This window comes from Oncorhynchus masou, chromosome 8 (genome assembly GCF_036934945.1).
Source record: "Oncorhynchus masou masou isolate Uvic2021 chromosome 8, UVic_Omas_1.1, whole genome shotgun sequence".
NCBI lineage: Eukaryota > Metazoa > Chordata > Actinopteri > Salmoniformes > Salmonidae > Oncorhynchus > Oncorhynchus masou.
The window spans coordinates 17,456,905-17,482,213 of NC_088219.1; the positions used below are offsets into that span (position 1 = coordinate 17,456,905).

Here is a 25,309-nt window from a genome sequence, read left to right on the forward strand (position 1 = left end):
TTAAAGTTATTTTGTGGAATTTCCTTCTTCCTGTGTCGTGACAAGTTAGGGGTGGTATATAGAAGATAGCCCTATTTGGTAAAAGACCAAGTCCATATTATGGCAAAAACAGCTCAAATAAGCAAAGAGAAAAGACAGTCTATCATTACTTTAAGACATGAAAGTCAGTCAATGCGGAACATTTCAAGAACTTTGAAAGTTTCTTCATGAGCAGTCACAAAAACCATGAAGCGCTCTGATGAAACTGGCTCTCGTGAGGACCGCCACAGGAAAGGAAGACCCAGAGTTTTCTCTGCTGCAGAATATACGTTCATTAGAGTTACCAGCCTCAGAAAATGCAGCCCAAATAAATGCTTCACAGAGTTCAAGTAACAAACACATCAACATCAACTGTTCAGAGGAGACTGCATGAATCAGGCCTTCATGGTTGAATTGCTGCAAAGAAACCACTACTGAAGGACACCAATAAGAAGAGACTTGCTTGGGTCAAGAAACACAAGCAATGGACATTAGACCAGTGGAAATCTGTCCTTTGGTCTGATGAGTCCAAATCCAACTGCTGTGTCTTTGAGAGATGCGGGTAGATCAACTGATGATCTCTGCATGTGTGGTTACCACCATTAAGAATGGAGGACGAGGTGTGATGGTGTGGGGGTGCTTTGCTGGTGACACTGTCAGTGATTTATTTAGAATTCAAGGCACACTTAACCAGCATGGCTACCACAGCATCCTGCAGCGATACGCCATCCCATCTGTTTTGCGCTTAGTGGGACTATTATTTGTTTTTCAATAGAACAATGACCCAACACACCTCCAGGCTGTGTAAGGGCTATTTGACCAAGAAGGAGAGTGATGGGAGTGCTGCATCAGATGACCTGTCCTCCACAATCACCTGAACTCAACCCAATTGAGATGGTTTGGTATGAATTGGACTGCAGAGTGAAGGAAATGCAGCCAACAAGTGCTCATGATATGTAGGAACTCCTTCAGTGAAAAAGCATTCCAGATGAAGCTGGTTAAGAGAATGCCAAAAGTGTGCAAAGCTGCCATCAAGGCAAAAGGTAGTTGGGAATACTTTGAAGAATGTCAAATATAAAATATAGTTTGATTTGTTTAACACCTTTTTGGTTACTATATGATTCCATGTGTTATTTCATAGTTTTGATGTCTTTACTATTATTCTACAATGTAGAAAATAGTAAAACAAATAAAGAAAAACCCTTGAATGAGTAGGTGTGTCCAAACTTTTGACTGGTACTGTATCTCTCTCTCTACCTGTGTGCTCGGCCGGCAACCCTCCTTCGATGAATTAGACTCTCTGCTCTACAAATTAAGGACCGTCGTCTAGTAGCCACACATCATGTGTGCATCAATCAGGTCCAAGGAAGTGGCGAGGTTGGGGAGCAGGAGATGGATGAAGCAGGGAGGGAAGAAGAGGAGAGAATGGGGGAACAAATGACGGGGAGGGTTGTTAAATGCAGAGTGAGAAGAGAGATAGTTAGAGTGTGGTGATGGAGTAACTTCATGAGAGAAAGGAGCAGTAAAATGTCTGGAAATCACCTAAGGTATGCCTATACAATGGACAAAATGCAGAGAATATACAGTGCCTTGCGAAAGTATTCGGCCCCCTTGAACTTTGCGACCTTTTGCCACATTTCAGGCTTCAAACATAAAGATATAAAACTGTATTTTTTTGTGAAGGATCAACAACAAGTGGGACACAATCATGAAGTGGAACGACATTTATTGGATATTTCAAACTTTTTTAACAAATCAAAAACTGAAAAATTGGGCGTGCAAAATTATTCAGCCCCCTTAAGTTAATACTTTGTAGCGCCACCTTTTGCTGCGATTACAGCTGTAATTCGCTTGGGGTATGTCTCTATCAGTTTTGCACATCGAGAGACTGAAATTTTTTCCCATTCCTCCTTGCAAAACAGCTCGAGCTCAGTGAGGTTGGATGGAGAGCATTTGTGAACAGCAGTTTTCAGCTCTTTCCACAGATTCTCGATTGGATTCAGGTCTGGACTTTGACTTGGCCATTCTAACACCTGGATATGTTTATTTTTGAACCATTCCATTGTAGATTTTGCTTTATGATTTGGATCATTGTCTTGTTGGAAGACAAATCTCCGTCCCAGTCTCAGGTCTTTTGCAGACTCCATCAGGTTCTCTTCCAGAATGGTCCTGTATTTGGCTCCATCCATCTTCCCATCAATTTTAACCATCTTCCCTGTCCCTGCTGAAGAAAAGCAGGCCCAACCATGATGCTGCCACCACCATGTTTGACAGTGGGTATGGTGTGTTCAGGGTGATGCGCTGTGTTGCTTTTACGCCAAACATAACGTTTTGCATTGTTGCCAAAAAGTTCAATTTTGGTTTCATCTGACCAGAGCACCTTCTTCCACATGTTTGGTGTGTCTCCCAGGTGGCTTGTGGCAAACTTTAAACGACACTTTTTATGGATATCTTTAAGAAATGTCTTTCTTCTTGCCACTCTTCCATAAAGGCCAGATTTGTGCAATATACGACTGATTGTTGTCCTATGGACAGAGTCTCCCACCTCAGCTGTAGATCTCTGCAGTTCATCCAGAGTGATCATGGGCCTCTTGGCTGCATCTCTGATCAGTCTTCTCCTTGTATGAGCTGAAAGTTTAGAGGGACGGCCAGGTCTTGGTAGATTTGCAGTGGTCTGATGCTCCTTCCATTTCAATATTATCGCTTGCACAGTGCTCCTTGGGATGTTTAAAGCTTGGGAAATCTTTTTGTATCCAAATCCGGCTTTAAACTTCTTCACAGCAGTATCTCGGACCTGCCTGGTGTGTTCCTTGTTCTTCATGATGCTCTCTGCGCTTTTAACTATCACAGACTATCACAGTGCAGGTGCATTTATACGGAGACTTGATTACACACAGGTGGATTGTATTTATCATCATTAGTCATTTAGGTCAACATTGGATCATTCAGAGATCCTCACTGAACTTCTGGAGAGTTTGCTGCACTGAAAGTAAAGGGGCTGAATCATTTTGCACGCCCAATTTTTCAGTTTTTGATTTGTTAAAGAAGTTTGAAATATCCAATAAATGTCGTTCCACTTCATGATTGTGTCCCACTCGTTGTTGATTCTTCACAAAAAAATACAGTTTTATATCTTTATGTTTGAAGCCTGAAATGTGGCAAAAGGTCGCAAAGTTCAAGGGGGCTGAATACTTTCGCAAGGCATTGTAGAATAACCCAATACAAAATAAATGATAACATGTACTTTTCACATATCACCTGCTGTCTACAACAGCTATGGCAGGCTCTCACTGACTACTGGTTTTAAGTAAGCTACACTGAACAAACATATCAAATGCAACATTAAACAATTTCAAAGATTTTACCAAGTTACAGTTAATTTAAGGAAATCAGCCCACTGAAATAAATTAATTAGGCCATAATCTATGGACTTCACATGACTGGGAATACAGATATGCATTCGATGGTCACAGATATCTTTAAAAAAGTAGGGCCGTGGATCAGAAAAAAACAGTCAGTATCTGGTGTGACCACCATTTGCCTTATGCAGCACATCTCCTTCGCATAAAGTGGATCAGGCTGTTGATTGTGGCCTGTGGAATGTTGTCCCACTCCTCTTCAATGGCTGTGCAAAGTTGTTGGATATTGACGGGAACTGGAACACAATGTCGTAAACAATCAAGAGCACCCCAAACATGCTCATTGGGTGACATGTCTAGTGAGTATGCGAGCCATGGAAGAACTGGGACATTTTCAACTTCCAGGAATTGTGTACAGATCTTTACGATATGGGGCTGTGCATTATCATGCTGAAGCATGAGTTGATGGCGGCAGATGAATGGCACGACTATAGGCTTCAGGATCTCGTCACGGTATCTCTGTGTATTCAAATTTCCATCAATAAAATGCAATTGCGTTCGTTGTCCGTAGCTTATGCCTGACCATACCATAACCCCACCACCGCCATGGGGCACTCTGTTCACAACACTGACATCAGCAAACCGCTCGCCCACTCGACGCCATCTGACCGGTACAGTTGAAATCAGGATTCAGCAGTCAAGAGCACACATCTCCAGCATGCCAGTGACCATTGAAGGTGAGCATTTGTCCACTGAAGCCGCACTGCAGTCTGGTCAAGACCATACATGTATACATGTGGTCTGCGGTTGTGACACCGGTTGGATGTACTGCCAAATTCCTTAAAATTACGTTGGAGGCGGCTTATGGTAGAAAAATGTACATTCAGTTCTCTGGCAACAGCTCCGGTGGACATTCCTGCAGTCAGCATGCCAATTGCATGCCCCCTCATGGGACCAACACTTTACATGTTGCATTTATATTTTTGTTCAGTATACAATGCATTTGGAAAGTATTTAGACCCCTTGACCTTTTACACATTTTGTTACGTTACAGCCTTATTCTAAAATTAATTAAATAATTTCCCCCCTCATCAATCTACACACAATACCCAATACCCAATACCCAATAATGACAAAGCAAAAACTGTTTTTTTTTTTTTTTACATTTTTTAAGATTTATTACAAATTAAAAACTGAAATATGACATTTACATAAGTATTCAGACCCTTTACTCAGTACTTTGTTGAAGCACCTTTAGCACCGATTACAGCCTCGAGTCTTCTTGGGTATGACACTACAAGCTTGGCACACCTGTATTGCAAACTGGTGAGGGTCCAAAAAGGTGACACTTTGTTTTGCACGTAAACGTGCAAAAAAAATCCCTGCTAGGGGGAAATGCAGGTTAACTAATTAAACAAAGAATATGATCTACATGATCACATAATTAGTCTCTGTGTGTAAAATAAAGTGTTTAAGCTAACTTGCAGCTAAAAAATGAAAATAAAGCAATCCAATGTTATTTGTTGCCTAGACTTTATTGCAAATGACACTCAAGTCTTGAGAAAAAAACAATACACTAATATTGCAGTTAGCCATGACAGCATTTATAATAGACCGCTTGTGACCACACACATACAAATATTGCACTTGGGAAAAAAACATCTTAAAGTAGAAATAGAATGAAACAAACAGGCATTCTATTTTTGCTCTATTATAGTGGCCACTATAGTAGACATAGATCAAGCGCACAAGGCTACATGTGTGCAAAAATAACGTTCACCGGGTAAAAATAATAATATTCCCCCTCACTCACACACAAGTGTTACTGTCAAATTCAACACAACAAAAGCAGTATCTTTGGACTACACATTATTATATTGCACACTTTCTGCCTGCGGACATCGGTTCTACAACGTGCCAGTAGAGCATGATACCCTTTGTTGGCATAATTGATCACTTTCAGGCAGAGAGTACACCTGGCATACCCATTTTTATATCCACTGTATTGAAAAAGTTAGAAAGAGGGAAAGTGTGTGGTGTTCCTTTCACCTCTACGGTGACATCCAGCATAAACCAGGCCCAGCTCCACTTCATCCCTGTATCCACTTGCTTAATACTGTAATGACCTGACTAGATCATAAAGGAACAATTGTCCAGACAGAGGATTGTGTTTTATGAATTGACTGTTTATTAACCCAACTTCACACAGGCTACTGTTTGGCTGTAAGGATACTCCACAAACCAACCGTGAGCCTCTCTTGTGGAGCCCAGACGTAAGAGAAAGAACAATGGCTAAACCTGGTCTTAACTTCCAATGCTCCATCCCCCTGCCCAACCCCCCTCCATGCGACTCCACCAACCACCAGGATGCCTGGCATCAGAACATTCCAGGCATTCCCATGATTGGCAGATAGCAGGTTGATTGGCATGTCGGACACCGCGAACACTGGGTACTGGTAAGTACAACACAACCAACTAATTGCCTAAACCATAACACACTGTGCGGGTTGCTACAATACTTAATTAATAACCTCTTTGGGCTGAGATCCCGCTAACGGGATCGATATGACAACAGCCAGTGAAAGTGCAGGGCGCCAAATACAAAACAACAGAAATTCCAGAATTAAAATTCCTCAAACATACAATAATTTTACACCATTTTAAAGATACTATTCTTGTTAATCCCATCACAGTGTCCAATTTCAAAAAGGCTTTACGACGAAAGCAAACCAAACGATTATGTTAGGTCAGAGCCAAGTCACAGAAAAACACAGCCATTTTTCCAGCCAAAGAGAGGAGTCACAAAAAGCAGAAATAGAGATAAATTAATCACTAACCTTTGATGATCTTCATCAGATGACACTCATAGGACTTCATGTTACACAATACATGTATGTTTTGTTCGATAAAGTTCATATTTATATAAAATAATCTCAGTATACATTGGCGCGTTACGTTCAGTAGTTCCAAAACGTCCGGTGATTTTGCAGAGAGCCACATCAATTTACAGAAATACTCGTAATAAACATTTATAAAAGATACATCTATTATGCACGGTATTATAGATACACTTCTCCTTAATGCAACCGCTGTGTCAGATTTCAAAAAAGCTTTACCAAAAAAGCACACCATGCAATTATCTGAGTACGGCGCTCAAAGACCAAAACAACCCAAACAGATATCCACCATGTTGTGTAGTCAACAGAAGTCAGAAATAGCATTATAAATATTCACTTACCTTTGATGATCTTCATCAGAATGCACTCCCAGGAATCCCAGTTCCACAATAAATGTTTGTTTTGTTCGATAATGTCCATCATATGTCCAAATACCTCCTTTTTTTTTTGCACGTTTAGCCCAGTAATCCAAATTCATGACGCGTGATCACTAGAAGCAGAAGAAAGTCAAAAAGTACCGTTACAGTCCGTAGAAACATGTCAAGCGATGTATAGAATCAATCTGTAGGATGTTTTTAACATAAATCTTCAATAATGTTCCAACCGGAGAATTCCTTTGTCTTCAGAAATGCAATGGAACTCAAGCTAACTCTCACGTGAATGAGCGTGGCCAGCATGTGGCTCTCTGGCAGACCTCTGACTCATTCCCCTCTCATTTGCCCCCACTTCACAGTAGATGCATCAAACAAGGTTCTAAAGACTGTTGACATCTAGTGGAAGCCTTAGGAAGTGCAATTTGACCCCATAGACACTGTGCATTCGATAGGGAATGAGTTGAAAAACTACAAACCTCAGATTTCCCACTTCCTGGTTGGATTTTTCCACAGGTTTTGGCCTGCCATATGAGTTCTGTTATACTCACAGACATCATTCAAACAGTTTTAGAAAATTCAGAGTGTTTTCTATCCAAATCCACTAATAATATGCATATATTAGCAACTGGGCCTGAGTAGCAGACAGTTTACTCCGGGCACCTTATTCATTCAAGCTACTCAATACAGCCCCCAGCTATAACAAGTTTTTAACAAGCAACGCCTCATTTTCACCTAATTCTCTCATTCTGAAAATTAACCACAGACTTTAGAGGGAAAACATCAGTTCACAGATAGCAGTTATTTCTTTAGCTAGTTAACATTTCACACAGATTGCCAGGGTCCAGTGAACAACTAACGTAATGCGTTATAACTTGAGGAACGGCAAGGTGTCGTACACCAGTTAATACTATAGCGAATTGGTTAGGTTAACGTTACTAACATTAGCGCATCTGATGTTGTAGCTGTCTGACTTTATTAGGCAGCTAAATTTCACACCATGAACTCAATTATTTGATCAGTTATGTTGGCTAACGTTGATCAATATTTCTCTGGCTAGCTAACGGAGAATTCAATCTAGCTAGCAAGATACTTAACAATGCTAACAATACTTGTTCCACCACACTTTCCGCCTCACCTCAAACTTTCCAAATGCCAGTTGTTTTTAGGTTAAAGCTCATTAAGTACGCTTCATCACCTTCTCGTCCCCGTCTCAGTGGTCAGGCTTCTCACCTACCTCTTCATTATCTTTCAGGGAACGCGCTGCTGTAACTGGCAAACTGCCATTCCACTCTCCTGCTGTCTTCCCAGAGTGTGCGCTGATGCTGTAACTAGCAATTTGGTTGTCTCTTCTCTATTCAGTCGCGTGCTGCATTCTGTTGTTATGTGGACGATTGGCTGAGCCTCTATCAGGTTGGATGGGGAGTGTCGCTGCACAGATATTTTCAGGTCTCTCCATAGATGTTAAATCGGGTTTGAGTCCAGGCTCTGGCTGGGCCACTCAAGGACATTCAGAGACATGTCCCAAAGCAACTCCTGCGTTGTCTTGGCTGTGTGCTTAGGGTCGTTGTTCCGTTGGAAGGTAAAGCTTCGCGGCCGTTTGAGGTCCTGAGCGTTCTGGAGCAGGTTTTCATCAAGGATTTCTCCATACTTTGCTCCGTTCATCTTTCCCTCGATCCTGACTAGTCTCCCAGTCCCTGCCACTGAAAAACATCCTCACTGCAGGGATGGTGTCACGTTTCCTCCAGATGTGATGCTTGGCATTCAGGCCAAAGAGTTCAATCTTGGTTTCTTCAGACCAGAGAATCTTGTTTCTCATGGTCTGAGAGTCCTTTAGGTACATTCTGGAAAACTCTAAGCGGACTGTCATGTGCCTTTTACTGAGGAGTGGCTTCTGTCTGGAAACTCTACCATAAATGCCTGATCGGTGGAGTGATGCAGAGATGGTTGTCCTTCTGGAAGGTTCTCCCATCTCCACAGAGAAACTCTGGAGCTCTGTCAGAGTGATCATCGGGTTCTTGGTGACCTCGGTGACCATGGCCCTTCTCCCCCGATTGCTAAGTTTGGCCGGAAGGCCAGCTCTAGGAATAGTCTTGGTGGTTTCAAACTTCTTCCATTTAAGAATGATGGAGGCCACTGTGTTCTTGGGGACCTTCAATGCTGCAGAAATGTTTTGGTACCCTTCACCAGATCTGTGCCTTGACACAATCCTGTCTCGGAGCTCTACAAATAATTCCTTCGACCTCATGGCTTGGTTTTTGCTCTGACATGCACTGTCAACTGTGGGACCTTATATAGACAGGTGTGTGCCTTTCCAAATCACGTCAAATCAATTGAATTTACCACAGGTGGACTCCAATCAAGTTGTAGAAACATCTCAAGGATGACCAATGGAAACAGGATACACCAGAGTTCAATTTCGAGTCTAATAGCAAAGGGTTTGAATACTTATGTAAATAAGGTATTTCTGTTTTTGCTTTGCCATTATGGGGTATTGTGTGTAGATTGATGCAAAAAAATTTAATCAATTTTAGAATAAGGCTGTAACGTAACAAAATGTGGAAAAAGTCAAGGGGCCTGGAAACTTTACGAATGCACTGTAATAACTGTGGTTAGAGCCCAATAATGAGTCAGAAACCCATAACTGTCAGGGGTTGTAAATCAAGTCCTTATTGTCACTGACCAACATTCTGGGAAACTGAAAAGAAGAGTCCCTCCCCTTCCCAACCCTCTCCTCCAAGAACATTCCAGGACCTTCCTGCCCTTGCAGTGAAGATAGGTCAAGGGTAGAGTGAGGGAGCAGAGGTGGGATGGGGAAGCTGTGCTCAGCAGCGGTGTGGAGGACATAGGGATATTGGGCTAGGGGCAGGGCAGAGCAGAGCTAAGCAGTGGTGTGGAGGACATAGAGATATGGGGCTAGGGGCAGGGCAGAGCAGAGCTAAGCAGTGGTGTGGAGGACATAGAGATATGGGGATAGGGGCAGGGCAGAGCAAGGCTAAGCAGTGGTGTGGAGGACATAGAGATATGGGGCTAGGGGCAGGGCAGAGCAGAGCTAAGCAGTGGTGTGGAGGACATAGAGATATGGGGCTAGGGGCAGGGCAGAGCAAAGCTAAGCAGTGGTGTGGAGGACATAGAGATATGGGGCTAGGGGCAGGGCAGAGCTAAGCAGTGGTGTGGAGGACATAGAGATATGGGGCTAGGGGCAGGGCAGAGCAGAGCTAAGCAGTGGTGTGGAGGACATAGAGATATGGGGCTAGGGGCAGAGCAGAGCTAAGCAGTGGTGTGGAGGACATAGAGATATGGGGCTAGGGGCAGGGTAGGGCAGAGCTAAGCAGTGGTGTGGAGGACATAGAGATATGGGGCTAGGGGCAGGGCAGAGCAGAGCTAAGCAGTGGTGTGGAGGACATAGAGATATGGGGCTAGGGGCAGAGCAGAGCAGAGCTAAGCTGTAGTGTGGAGGACATAGAGATATGGGGCTAGGGGCAGGGCAGAGCAGAGCTAAGCAGTGGTGTGGAGGACATAGAGATATGGGGCTAGGGGCAGGGTAGGGCAGAGCTAAGCAGTGGTGTGGAGGACATAGAGATATGGGGCTAGGGGCAGGGCAGAGCAGAGCTAAGCAGTGGTGTGGAGGACATAGAGATATGGGGCTAGGGGCAGATCAGAGCTAAGCAGTGGTGTGGATGACATAGAGATATGGGGCTAGGGGCAGGGCAGAGCAGAGCTAAGCAGTGGTGTGGAGGACATAGAGATATGGGGCTAGGGGCAGGGCAGAGCAGAGCTAAGCAGTGGTGTGGAAGACATAGAGATATGGGGCTAGGGGCAGGGCAGAGCAAAGCTAAGCAGTGGTGTGGAGGACATAGAGATATGGGGCTAGGGGCAGGGCAGAGCTAAGCAGCGGTGTGGAGGACATAGAGATATGGGGCTAGGGGCAGGGCAGAGCTAAGCAGTGGTGTGGACATAGAGATATGGGGCTAGGGGCAGGGCAGAGCTAAGCAGTGGTGTGGAGGACATAGAGATATGGGGCTAGGGACAGGGCAGAGCTAAGCAGTGGTGTGGAGGACATAGAGATATGGGGCTAGGGGCAGGGCAGAGCTAAGCAGTGGTGTGGAGGACATAGAGATATGGGGCTAGGGGCAGGGCAGGGCAGAGCTAAGCAGTGGTGCGGAGGACATAGAGATATGGGGCTAGGGGCAGGGCAGAGCAGAGCTAAGCAGTGGTGTAGAGGACATAGAGATATGGGGCTAGGGGCAGAGTAGAGCTAAGCAGTGGTGTGGAGGACATAGAGATATGGGGCTAGGGGCAGGGCAGAGCTAAGCAGTGGTGTGGAGGACATAGAGATATGGGGCTAGGGGCAGGGCAGAGCAGAGTTAAGCAGTGGTGTGGAGGACATAGAGATATGGGGCTAGGGGCAGGGTAGGGCAGAGCTAAGCAGTGGTGTGGAGGACATAGAGATATGGGGCTAGGGTCAGGGCAGAGCAGAGCTAAGCAGTGGTGTGGAGGACATAGAGATATGGGGCTAGGGGCAGGACAGAGCAGAGCTAAGCAGTGGTGTGGAGGGCATAGAGATATGGGGCTAGGGGCAGGGCAGAGCTAAGCAGTAGCGTGGAGGACATAGAGATATGGGGCTAGGGGCAGGGCAGAGCAGAGCTAAGCAGTGGTGTGGAGGACATAGAGATATGGGGCTAGGGGCAGGGCAGAGCAGAGTAAAGCAATGGTTTGGAGGACATAGAGATATCGGGCTAGGGGCAGGGCAGAGCAGAGCTAAGCAGTAGTGTGGAGGACATAGAGATATGGGGCTAAGGGCAGGGCAGAGCTAAGCAGTGGTGTGGAGGACATAGAGATATGGGGCTAGGGGCAGGGCAGAGCTAAGCAGTAGTGTCGAGGACATAGAGATATGGGGCTAGGGGCAGGGCAGAGCTAAGCAATGGTGTGGAGGACATAGAGATATGGGGCTAGGGGCAGAGCAGAGCTAAGCAGTGGTGTGGAGGACATAGAGATATGGGGCTAGGGGCAGAGCAGAGCTAAGCAGTGGTGTGGAGGACATAGAGATATGGGGCTAGGGGCAGGGCAGAGCTAAGCAGTGGTGTGGAGGACATAGAGATATGGGGCTAGGGGCAGGGCAGAGCAGAGCTAAGCAGTAGTGTGAAGGACATAGAGATATGGGGCTAGGGGCAGGGCAGAGCAGAGCTAAGCAGTGGTGTGGAGGACATAGAGATATGGGGCTAGGGGCAGGGCAGAGCTAAGCAGTGGTGTGGAGGACAGAAGTTGTCTACACTTGACACTTACATGAGACTTCTGTCAGAATACGAAGCTTGCATTGAAAACACGAGTCTCGACGCACAAAAGTCACTTTGTGGTCTGATTGTGTTCAGATCTGTCTGAACAGTTGGTCAGGGATGCATTGTGTGCTGATTTCTCCTCAGCCTGGATGCAAGAGAGATACAGTATGGGGCTAGGGTAGGGTAGAGCTCAAGGTGAGGTGATGTCAGAGAGGAGTGGCCATGGCAGGGGTCAGAGCTCAGCCTCTTACCTGTTCTGTTGCTCCTGCTGCAGGAGCTGGACAGCGATCTTTCTCAGGTCCAGCACTTCCTTCAGCTCATCCTCATCCTCCTCAACTAGCTGATCTTTTTCAGAGCTGCAGGAAAGAGGGACATGGCAATTCAGTTTGAAGCCAAAACCTATGCCAACTATGCTCCCTATAATAGCATTAACTAAGTGTGTGACCCTACTATAGTGGCAGCTATCCAACAACATAACCTTCTCAACATGTCTACTGTCTGGGCCTGTTATTATATTAGGTCACTTCTGCTATCATCTACAGCTGCTAATTATCAACTACAGTACATTAACTAGTGTTGTAAATGAGTTATTTAAGGAGACAGATATATCAGTATGATTTCACTTCAAACTTATAGAAGTTAAAAGGTGAATTTTCTTCCGTTCTTCCTTTCTTCTGTCTATTCAAGTGTAGTGAAGACTTACCCAGACTCCTCTTTCCAGTTCTCCTTATCTTTGCTTTGGTGTGACTTGTTAAGAACCTTCTCCAATTCCTGACACACAGAACAAAAAGTAAACTCAGTAAAATCATGTTATTTTTATTTAACCTTTATTTAACTAGGCAAGTCAGTTAAGAACAAATTCTTATTTACAATTACGGCCTAACCCAACCCAACCAAACCCTAACCCGGACGAAGCTGGGCTGCCGCCCTTTGTGACTCCCAATCACGGCCGTTTGTGATACAGCCTGGAATCGAACCAGGGTCTGTAGTGACGCCTCTAGCACTGAGATGCAGTGCCTTAGACCGCTGCGACACTCAGGAGCCCATAAACAGATATGTAAAAGTAAAATCCCCACACTATTATCCAAGTTCAATCACAACACATTTCATTTGAACTTCAAGCTGTGTGCTTTGGCTGATTCCACAGGTTTCCAGCCCCCAAAAAACTAACGAGACAATCTGTTCGCTTGATTCAATCAAATTAATTGCATTTGAAGCTTTTGACTCAATGAAAGATAAGATTAGTTTAAATCTTGTACCAAAACCTCCCATTCTTCAGAGCTAACAGTGGAAAAGAACAGGCATTAACTGGACACACTAGCTCACCCAGGGATAGCTCAACAGTGGAAGACTAGTGTAGTTAATGGTGTACTGTAGTGGTCATACAGCTCTCTATGGATCCCTGTTGATGTACCTTTATACATGAGATGTAGGGTCCACTCTGCTGCCCGTCTGACAGGGCAGCATCTTCCTCTGCGTTGGGCTCGATGAAGTCAAAGGATACCTGATCTACAGGAGCAACACACCAGGTTGAACCTCAGACTAATGTGCTTGTTGCCAGTTGAGCCCATCAATGCTCAAACCGTTTTTTTTTCAAACAGTCAAATCCACTGCATCCAAACAGGTCTTACCTTTGCCTGAGTCCATCTTGGAGAGGAGAGAGAGGGCGTCGGTGCGGGCCGTCTCTGAGACCTGAGAGTGCAGGCTGATGGTATCATCGTCAGAGGGCTAGAGGAAGAGAGGGAGAAGGAAGAGGAGGAAGCTCAGTGTTAAAGTGAGCATAAAGCATAGAGTTCAGGTCTACTGAACTGGCTGAACGCACAACAGTCCTCAGTACAATCTAGGCCTCAGTTCAGCCTGACTACAGTGGGTGAACTCTGACCTCTGTCGCAGACAGTCTTTTATCCCCGTTGTCACTGCCGATACCAGAGTCAGGAGCATGGTTCTTACTGGGGTAAAAATCCTCCATGCTGCAGAGACATATAAAGGGATAGTCAGTAATAAACAGTCAGACAGTTTTGATTCAGACACATTCATGACAATTTCGTAAGCACTTCAAAATATGTAGAGACCTGTGTCATTAATCTTCAAATATGTCATACCAGTTGTCATTACAGTTTTATGGCACATACTGCATATTCATGTCATTCATGATGCATATGGTCAATGGTCTTGTCTGTAGTATACTTAAGCAATGAGGCCAGAGGGGGTATGATATATGACCAATATACCACAGCTAAGGGATGTTGTTAGGCACGAAGCAATGCGGAGTGCCTGGATACAGCCCTTCGCTGTGGAATATTGGCCATATACCACAAACCCCAGAGGTGGCTTATTGCTATTATAAACTGGTTACCAAAATAATAGTAGAGTAGAAAAAATAAATGTTTTGTCATACCTGTGTTATTGGTTGTCAGCCGATTGGCATTCAGGGCTCAAACCACCCAGTTTATAAATATAATTATGATATGATATGATATGTGTACCTGTCTGTGAGAGGCTGGGGAAGGCAGCGTTTGCCCAGAGAAGGGAGGTCCAGAGAGTCAGGTTTCTTATCCATCCTACAAGCCTGGATGTTCAGGTACTTAAAGATGTGCACCTTGCCCTTCAGGCAGATCTGAAACACACAAATACAAAGTGCATGAAGTATATATCCAAGTGCTGAAATTAAGTGCCCAAGTGTTCATTCAAGCAGAAATTAAATCATGCTGCCCACTAGATGGTGCAACTGTTCCTCAGAGACCATTATGTGTATATCTTGGTATATCATAAAAACTGTCACAGCTAGGGGGAGTTGTTTCTAGGCATGATACCAAGCTGAGGTTAACCTGTGTTAAATCGTCGGCACCCAATACCTGATACACATCGAGTTGGCTGTGGATAATCCCATGCAGTGCCAAAATGTCATTTACAGCATAAACTACCACAGATGTTGCCACACACTCTCACTCACACACTCTCACTCACACACTCTCACTCACACACTCTCACTCACACACTCTCACTCACACACTCTCACTCACACACTCTCACTCACACACTCTCACTCACACACTCTCACTCACACACTCTCACTCACACACTCTCACTCACACATACCTGTGCAGGTGGGGACTGCATAGGGTTGTTGTCGAGGATGATGTGCTGCAGCTGCCTGAGTCTCCTGTAGACAGGAGGGATCTCTGTGATTTTATTGCAGGAGAAGTCCAGTCTGATGAGTGGCAGGTCAGCCAGCTCTGGGGAGAGACAAAGAAACAAAGCACAAGAGGCATGGGTTTGGATATAGAATAAGGAGAGAGATTACCCTCAGACCAGGGGAGAGGACGTAGACAGCTACCTACCCTCAGACCAGGGGAGAGGACATAGACAGCTACCTACCCTCAGACCAGGGGAGAGGACATAGACAGCTACCTACCCTCAGACCAGGGGAGAGGACATAGACAGCTACCTACCCTCAGACCAGGGGAGAGGACATAGACAGCTACCTACCCTCAGACCAGGGGAGAGGACATAGACAGCTACCTACCCTCAGACCAGGGAGAGGACATAGACAGCTACCTACCCCCTCAGACCATTGGAGAGGACGTAGACAGCTACCTACCCTCAGACCAGGGAGAGGACATAGACAGCTACCTACCCTCAGACCAGGGAGAGGACATAGACAGCTACCTACCCTCAGACCAGGGGAGAGGACGTAGACAGCTACCTACCCTCAGACCAGGGGAGAGGACGTAGACAGCTACCCCTCAGACCCTCAGACCAGACCAGGGAGAGGACGTAGACAGCTACCTACCCTCAGACCAGGGGAGAGGACCATTGGAGAGGACGTAGACAGCTACCTACCCTCAGACCAGGGGAGAGGACATAGACACCTACCCTCAGACCATTGGAGAGGACGTACCCTCCCTCAGACCAGGGGAGAGGACGTAGACAGCTACCTACCCTCAGACCAGGGGAGAGGACGTAGACAGCTACCTACCCTCAGACCAGGGGAGAGGACATAGACAGCTACCTACCCTCAGACCAGGAGAGGACTACAGCTACCCCCTCAGACCAGGGGAGAGGACATAGACAGCTACCTACCCTCAGACCAGGGGAGAGGACGTAGACAGCTACCTACCCTCAGACCAGGGGAGAGGACATAGACAGCTACCTACCCTCAGACCAGGGGAGAGGACATAGACAGCTACCTACCCTCAGACCAGGGGAGAGGACATAGACAGCTACCTACCCTCAGACCAGGACCAGGGGAGAGGACATAGACAGCTACCTACCCTCAGACCAGGGGAGAGGACATAGACAGCTACCTACCCTCAGACCAGGGGAGAGGACATAGACAGCTACCTACCTACCCTCAGACCATTGGAGAGGACGTAGACAGCTACCTACCCTCAGACCAGGGGAGAGGACATAGACAGCTACCTACCCTCAGACCAGGGGAGAGGACATAGACAGCTACCTACCCCCTCAGACCATTGGAGAGGACGTAGACAGCTACCTACCCTCAGACCAGGGGAGACATAGACAGCTACCTACCCTCAGACCAGGGGAGAGGACATACAGCTACCCTCAGACCAGGAGAGGACATAGACAGCTACCTACCCTCAGACCAGGGGAGAGGACACCCTAGACAGCTACCTACCCTCAGACCATTGGAGAGGACGTAGACAGCTACCTACCCTCAGACCAGGGGAGAGGACATAGACAGCTACCTACCCTCAGACCATTGGAGAGGACGTAGACAGCTACCTACCCTCAGACCAGGGGAGAGGACATAGACAGCTACCTACCCTCAGACCATTGGAGAGGACGTAGACAGCTACCTACCCTCAGACCAGGGGAGAGGATGTAGACAGCTACCTACCCTCAGACCAGGGAGAGGACGACCAGGGGAGAGGACATAGACAGCTACCTACCCTCAGACCAGGGGAGAGGACGTAGACAGCTACCTACCCTCAGACCAGGGGAGAGGACGTAGACAGCTACCTACCCTCAGACCAGGGGGAGAGGACAGACCACCTACCCTCAGACCAGGGAGAGGACGTAGACAGCTACCTACCCTCAGACCAGGGGAGAGGACGTAGACAGCTACCTACCCTCAGACCAGGGGAGAGGACGTAGACAGCTACCTACCCTCAGACCAGGGGAGAGGACGTAGACAGCTACCTACCCTCAGACCAGGGGAGAGGACGTAGACAGCTACCTACCCTCAGACCATTGGAGAGGACGTAGACAGCTACCTACCCTCAGACCAGGGGAGAGGACGTAGACAGCTACCTACCCTCAGACCAGGGGAGAGGACGTAGACAGCTACCTACCCTCAGACCAGGGGAGAGGACGTAGACAGCTACCTACCCTCAGACCAGGGAGAGGACGTAGACAGCTACCTACCCTCAGACCAGGGGAGAGGACGTAGACAGCTACCTACCCTCAGACCAGGGGAGGACGTCAGCTACCTACCCTCAGACCAGGAGAGGACCCAGGGAGAGGACGTAGACAGCTACCTACCCTCAGACCAGGGGAGAGGACGTAGACAGCTACCTACCCTCAGACCAGGGGAGAGGACGACCAGGGAGAGGACGTAGACAGCTACCTACCCTCAGACCAGGGAGAGGACGTAGACAGCTACCTACCCTCAGACCAGGGGAGAGGACGTAGACAGCTACCTACCCTCAGACCAGGGAGAGGACGTAGACAGCTACCTACCCTCAGACCAGGGGAGAGGACGTAGACAGCTACCTACCCTCAGACCAGGGGAGAGGACATAGACAGCTACCTACCCTCAGACCAGGGGAGAGGACGTAGACAGCTACCTACCCTCAGACCAGGGGAGAGGACGTAGACAGCTACCTACCCTCAGACCAGGGGAGAGGACGTCAGACAGGGGAGAGGACCTACCCTCAGACCAGGGGAGAGGACGTAGACAGCTACCTACCCTCAGACCAGGGAGAGGACGTAGACAGCTACCTACCCTCAGACCAGGGGAGAGGACGTAGACAGCTACCTACCCTCAGACCAGGGGAGAGGACGTAGACAGCTACCTACCCTCAGACCAGGGGAGAGGACGTAGACAGCTACCTACCCTCAGACCAGGGGAGAGGACATAGACAGCTACCTACCCTCAGACCAGGGAGAGGACGTAGACAGCTACCTACCCTCAGACCAGGGGAGAGGACTCAGACCAGGGGGAGAGGACGTAGACAGCTACCTACCCTCAGACCAGGGGAGAGGACGTAGACAGCTACCTACCCTCAGACCAGGGAGAGGACATAGACAGCTACCTACCCTCAGACCAGGGGAGAGGACGTAGACAGCTACCTACCCTCAGACCAGGGGAGAGGACGTAGACAGCTACCTACCCTCAGACCAGGGGAGAGGACGTAGACAGCTACCTACCCTCAGACCAGGGGAGAGGACGTAGACAGCTACCTACCCTCAGACCAGGGGAGAGGACGTAGACAGCTACCTACCCTCAGACCAGGGGAGAGGACGTAGACAGCTACCTACCCTCAGACCAGGGGAGAGGACGTAGACAGCTACCTACCCTCAGACCAGGGGAGAGGACGTAGACAGCTACCTACCCTCAGACCAGGGGAGAGGACGTAGACAGCTACCTACCCTCAGACCAGGGAGAGGACGTAGACAGCTACCTACCCTCAGACCAGGGGAGAGGACGTAGACAGCTACCTACCCTCAGACCAGGGGAGAGGACGTAGACAGCTACCTACCCTCAGACCAGGGGAGAGGACGTAGACAGGTACCTACCCTCAGACCAGGGGAGAGGACGTAGACAGCTACCTACCCTCAGACCAGGGGAGAGGACGTAGACAGCTACCTACCCTCAGACCAGGGGAGAGGACGTAGACAGCTACCTACCCTCAGACCAGGGGAGAGGACGTAGACAGCTACCTACCCTCAGACCAGGGGAGAGGACGTAGACAGCTACCTACCCTCAGACCAGGGGAGAGGACGTAGACAGCTACCTACCCTCAGACCAGGGGAGAGGACGTACCTACCTACCCTCAGACCAGGGGAGAGGTAGACAGCTACCTACCCTCAGACCAGGGAGAGGACGTAGACAGCTACCTACCCTCAGACCAGGGGAGAGGACGTAGACAGGTACCTACCCTCAGACCAGGGAGAGGACGTACAGGTACCTACCCTCAGACCAGGGAGAGGACGTAGACAGCTACCTACCCTCAGACCAGGGGAGAGGACGTAGACAGCTACCTACCCTCAGACCAGGGGAGAGGACGTAGACAGCTACCTACCCTCAGACCAGGGGAGAGGACGTAGACAGGTACCTACCCTCAGACCAGGGAGAGGACGTAGACAGCTACCTACCCTCAGACCAGGGGAGAGGACGTAGACAGCTACCTACCCTCAGACCAGGGAGAGGACAGCTAGACCAGGGAGGACGCAGACAGGTACCTAGACAGCTACCTACCCTCAGACCAGGGGAGAGGACGTAGACAGGTACCTACCCTCAGACCAGGGAGAGGACAGCTACCTACCCTCAGACCAGGGGAGAGGACGTAGACAGCTACCTACCCTCAGACCAGGGGAGAGGACGTAGACAGCTACCTACCCTCAGACCAGGGGAGAGGACGTAGACAGCTACCTACCCTCAGACCAGGGGAGAGGACGTAGACAGCTACCTACCCTCAGACCAGGGGAGAGGACGTAGACAGCTACCTACCCTCAGACCAGGGGAGAGGACGGACTACCTACCCTCAGACCAGGGGAGAGGACGTAGACAGCTACCTACCCTCAGACCAGGGGAGAGGACGTAGACCAGCTACCTACCTACCCTCAGACCAGGGGAGAGGACGTAGACAGACCAGGGAAGGACGTAGACAGCTACCTACCCTCAGACCAGGGGAGAGGATCAGACCAGTAGACAGGTACCTACCCTCAGACCAGGGAGAGGACGTAGACAGCTACCTACCCTCAGACCAGGGGAGAGGACGTAGACAGCTACCTACCCTCAGACCAGGGGAGAGGACGTAGACAGCTACCTACCCTCAGACCAGGGGAGAGGACGTAGACAGGTACCTACCCTCAGACCAGGGGAGAGGACGTAGACAGCTACCTACCCTCAGACCAGGGGAGAGGACGTAGACAGCTACCTACCCTCAGACCAGGGGAGAGGACGTAGACAGGTACCTACCCTCAGACCAGGGGAGAGGACGTAGACAGGTACCTACCCTCAGACCAGGGGAGAGGACGTAGACAGCTACCTACCCTCAGGCAGCATGTGAAGACAGTTCCTCCTGATGTTGAGTTCCCGTAATGAATGGAGCCTCCCCACCTGAGGGGGCAGCACCTGGATCTCATTACAGCTGATGTCCTACATGTGAGGACAGAAAGCAGGCTGTCACACACAGACACACCAGTAACAATATAGCTGCAGTGTTTTTTTATGAGCTCTGGGCTTGTGCTCACCAATTCCATCAGTTCTTTGGCCTTCCCAATCTCCTCTGGGACAGACAGTAGCTTGTTGTTGCTCACCACCAGCACTTTGAGAGGGAGGTTGAACAGGTATTTTGGCAATGTTGAGAGAAGGTTTCGGCTATAGAAACACAAAATACAATATAGGCAGTATGAAAGTTTTATCCTGTGCGCAAGGATAACATTGGGGACATCAGGAAAAGATCAAGCAATGAATGTCTCCTCAATGGGTTAACTAAATGTTAGTGAAACAGAGGACCAGAGCAGACTGATATCCATGGCTGTGTTTACACAGGCAGTCCAATACAGATTATTTTACCACTAAATTGGTCTTTTTTTTACCCCCTTTTTCTCCCCAATTGTCGTGGTGTCCAATTATTAGTAGTTACTGTCACTACAACTCCCGCACGGACTCGGGAGAGGCGAAGGTCAAGAGTCATGCATCCTCCGATACACAACCCAACCAAGCTGCACTGCTTCTTAACACAGCACGCATCCAACCCGGAAGCCAGCCGCATCAATGTGTCGGAGGAAACTCCCTACACCTAGCGACCTGTTCAGCGTGCACACCCGGCCCGCCACAGGAGTCGCTTGTGCGTGATGAGACAAGGATATCCTTGCCGGCCAAGCCCCCTAACCCGGACAATGCTAGGCCAATTGTGCGCCGCCCCATGGGCCTCCCGGTCGCGGCCGGCTGCCTGGGCTCGAACCCAGAGTCTCTGTTGGCACAGCTAGCACTGCGATGCAGTGACCACTGAGCCACCCGGGAGGCCACTAATTGGTCTTTTGACCAATCAGATCAGCTCTTTTGCCAATAATTAGAAACAAGCTCAAATTGGGGTTGCCTGTGTAAACGCAGCCTAACTGTGTCTAGGAAATGAACCGTTCAAAACAACATCACATAGTGTACACCTCTTTCTCCCACTGTGTATAGGAAATGAACCGTTCAAAACAACATCACATAGTGTACACCTCTTTCTCCCACTGTGTATAGGAAATGAACCGTTCAAAACAACATCACATAGTGTACACCTCTTTCTCCCACTGTGTATAGGAAATGAACTGTTCAAAACAACATCACATAGTGTACACCTCTTTCTCCCACTGTGTATAGGAAATGAACCGTTCAAAACAACATCACATAGTGTACACCTCTTTCTCCCACTGTGTATAGGAAATGAACCGTTCAAAACAACATCACATAGTGTAGACCTCTTTCTCCCACTGTGTATAGGAAATGAACCGTTCAAAACAACATCACATAGTGTAGACCTCTTTCTCCCACTGTGTATAGGAAATGAACCGTTCAAAACAACATCACATAGTGTAGACCTCTTTCTCCCACTGTGTATAGGAAATGAACCGTTCAAAACAACATCACATAGTGTACACCTCTTTCTCCCACTGTGTATAGGAAATTAACCGTTCAAAACAACATCACATAGTGTAGACCTCTTTCTCCCACTGTGTATAGGAAATGAACCGTTCAAAACAACATCACATAGTGTAGACCTCTTTCTCCCACTGTGTATAGGAAATGAACCGTTCAAAACAACATCACATAGTGTAGACCTCTTTCTCCCACTGTGTATAGGAAATGAACCGTTCAAAACAACATCACATAGTGTAGACCTCTTTCTCCCACTGTGTATAGGAAATGAACCGTTAAAAACAGCATCACATAGTGTAGACCTCTTTCTCCCACTGTGTATAGGAAATTAACCGTTCAAAACAACATCACATAGTGTAGACCTCTTTCTCCCACTGTGTATAGGAAATGAACCGTTCAAAACAACATCACATAGTGTAGACCTCTTTCTCCCACTGTGTATAGGAAATGAACCGTTAAAAACAGCATCACATAGTGTAGACCTCTTTCTCCCACTGTGTATAGGAAATGAACCGTTCAAAACAACATCACAGTGTAGACCTCTTTCTTCCACTGTGTATAGGAAATGAACCGTTCAAAACAACATCACAGTGTAGACCTCTTTCTCCCACTGTGAAAGAGGAAATGCTCCGGCTACCTGATCCTGTGAATACCCTGAAAGGAGAACTCCATACTGAGATAGAGCAGAACAAAAGTGAACATGGGCCCTTGTATTTCCTCTAGCCTGGTGATATCATGGTTGTACTATCTTATGATGCTTCTTAGATCGAGGACTCCAGACACTTACAATAACATTACAGGAATGCACCTGGTGTAAGCTACCTGAGGCTTTTTTGAGCACGGTTATATTAGACATTTAAAGGGCTACGGAGAGCAGAAAGAACATTTGATATTGAGTCAATACTGCCATAATACTTAACTATACCAGGTCACTACAATGCTGATATCATGTTACAGTATGAGGTCATTGGGTCAACAGATCACGCCACATACTTCCATGAGTCATCACTGACCTTATGTTTAGATAGGTCAGCATCTGCAAGTTGATGATGGCTTCAGGGATGCATTTGATGCAGTTGTGGTAGAGGTTGAGAGACTCAAGGGGGGCGAACAGACACACCTCTGGAGGGATCTCTGTGAGCCTGTTCTTCGACAGATCTGGGGGAGGCAAGAGACAGACAGCAGGTGAGGGTCATGGGTACACAGGGACGACATACTGTCATGCATGTATGGTTGAATTCTTCATCAAGTAGCACAGATCAGGTGTTGGCTACTGTGTGTAATGTAAGAAAGGATCCATACAGTCTCTCCAGAAGCTGCTGGACACTCTTAGAAAAAAAGGGTTCTTAGGCTGACCCAATAAGAGAACCCTTTTTGGTTCCATGTAGAACCCTTTTGGGTTTTAAATGGAACCCAAAAGGGTTCTACCTGGAACCAAAAATATTCTTCAAAGGGTTCTCCTAAGGGGACAACCGAAAAACCCTTTTAGATTCTAGATAGCACCTTTTTTTCCCTAAGAGTGTCGGTTGGGTCGTAAGAAAACCTCTGGGAGAGTCAATTGATTCCACACAATCTTGACTGGTCAATATGTCTGAATGAGTGATCAATGGGAACATGGCATGTTTCTCAAAGACAGCTGAAATTACACTAGGCCTGAGCACAGTTCTATTACACACAGACTCTAGCACACAGTCATATCCATTTCCAGATCCAGTCACAGTCTTTCCCATATCGATATATCGATTCAATGAGAGTAGTCTGGCCAACTCCTCTGTGTCTGTGTAATAGCTGTTGACCCATACTCTTTCAAATTCTGCATCAAACCAAAATTAACCTAGGTCCTTTGGTGTTTCGTGGACATTTGTAGCGTTGTTGCAGTGGATACTTTTATCAAGTAGATACCAGGAATTTACTAGCCACAGGTTGGTGAACCGGAGACAGTTAATCAGTCAGAGTTCAGTCCTCATCATGAATGGCACATTATAATGCCTTATAGGCTTCAATGACAGGTAATACTCTGCTAAGATGAGAGGTTAAGGCAGGGGTTCTCAAACATTTTGGGGCCGGGGACCACTTTTGTGTTAGCAAATTCATCAGGGACCCCCTCATAATCACAACGCAACACGAGTGAGATAAGAATAGCCTACAAGGAGTTTTTTTATGACTTGCCCACTAGGAGTTTTATTATGACTAGCCCACTAGGAGTTTTATTATGACTAGCCTACTAGGAGTTTTATTATGACTAGCCCACTAGGAGTTTTATTATGACTAGCCCACTAGGAGTTTTATTATGACTAGCCCACTAGGAGTTTTATTATGACTAGCCCACTAGGAGTTTTATTATGACTAGCCCACTAGGAGTTTTATTATGACTAGCCCACTAGGAGTTTTATTATGACTATATATATTTTTTTTTTTTTTATAGATTTGGCTGTGGACCCCCTGCAGTACAGCTGACCCCACTTTGAGAACCCCTGGTGTAAAGAGACTACAATTATGTTGCCCTCGTTCACAGTAATATTTTGCTGAATTAATTAGACTCACAGGGCTTACTCATTTCCTGGGTCATGAAACGGTGCGTAATGAGAAGAATGATTGATAAAGAGAGGTGGAGAGAAGAGAAGCGAGAGAGACAGCCGTGAAGAACACGTCACTGCCCCTTTCAGATAAGATTGTATGGTTGTGATGCAGTAGGCCCATCCCTTCGTCCATTAATTGATGTGATGGCGAGTGGAGTGCCTGGCACATTGTACTGTGCCCCTCCTCAGCCTCCACTCTAGCCTCAGCTCGATCCCCAGCTGTGCTATCTGGCAGCCACCACTGCCTCTCGGAGAACCAATGATGTCTGGAGGAAGAGCCTCCTCCTCTACCCTCTGGAACAGACTCACTGCAGCTCCTCCATTCACAAATTACACGGTCTGCAATAGCTACTGTACCTACCTACTGCACCACTCGGCATTCACAACAGGCTGCCTAGTTAACCACCTCCTCAATTCCTCACACACTATTCTACCACAACCACACTGTGCGTCACAAACAACTGATATTCCGTCAGATGGTTGATGGACAATGTGGAAGGATCACTATAGCTATGTTCACTGTACATTCTGTCTATTCTAACAACGTTTACATACAGTATCTTCCTGTGAACGCAAGTGTAATGTAAGAGGCCTATCAGGGTCTGATCCCATACAAGAGTAGTCTCGGCTCTGCATGTGTCCATCACTCTATGAAGGAGAGTTCTGCAGTGCTCCGTGAAGGAACTGTGAAGGCCCTGGCAACCGATACCATGGCAACCACACGCAGAGAGGAGGGGAGCGGCAAGCAACTGAATCTGCAAGACGCTCACATGAGGGGACGTGTCTATATGCCTTGATATGCATGTCTGTGTTTGCTTCAGTAGTGCATGCTTGCGTGCAAAGGAGGGAAGGAGGTTGTGCTGATACAACTGATTTCTAAATGAAACTAAAACAAAGGTCAAGCTCCTCAAACACAGAGGGAGTTGGTTCCTGAGCAATCTAACAAACTGGTCTCAGCCCTATGT

General features: G+C 47.4%; 1 protein-coding gene across 4 annotated transcripts in view; it reads right to left on the minus strand.

Moving 5' to 3' along the window:
- LOC135544257 (leucine-rich repeat and calponin homology domain-containing protein 2-like) overlaps nt 1–25,309 on the minus strand; it is a 92,054-nt gene that overhangs the window by 39,722 nt on the left and 27,023 nt on the right. For 3 of the 4 annotated variants that reach the window (XM_064971726.1, XM_064971725.1, XM_064971728.1), the window contains exons 2-12: nt 22,779–22,923; nt 20,370–20,496; nt 20,169–20,274; nt 15,024–15,160; nt 14,411–14,541; nt 13,807–13,894; nt 13,556–13,652; nt 13,339–13,433; nt 12,628–12,695; nt 12,176–12,280; nt 1,276–1,344 (exon numbers count right to left, since the gene is read on the minus strand). In XM_064971726.1, the coding sequence (XP_064827798.1) occupies nt 1,276–1,344; nt 12,176–12,280; nt 12,628–12,695; nt 13,339–13,433; nt 13,556–13,652; nt 13,807–13,894; nt 14,411–14,541; nt 15,024–15,160; nt 20,169–20,274; nt 20,370–20,496; nt 22,779–22,923 (1,168 nt within the window). The remainder of the gene's footprint in view (nt 1–1,275; nt 1,345–12,175; nt 12,281–12,627; nt 12,696–13,338; nt 13,434–13,555; nt 13,653–13,806; nt 13,895–14,410; nt 14,542–15,023; nt 15,161–20,168; nt 20,275–20,369; nt 20,497–22,778; nt 22,924–25,309) is intronic. The other variant, XM_064971727.1, reaches the window with a different exon arrangement.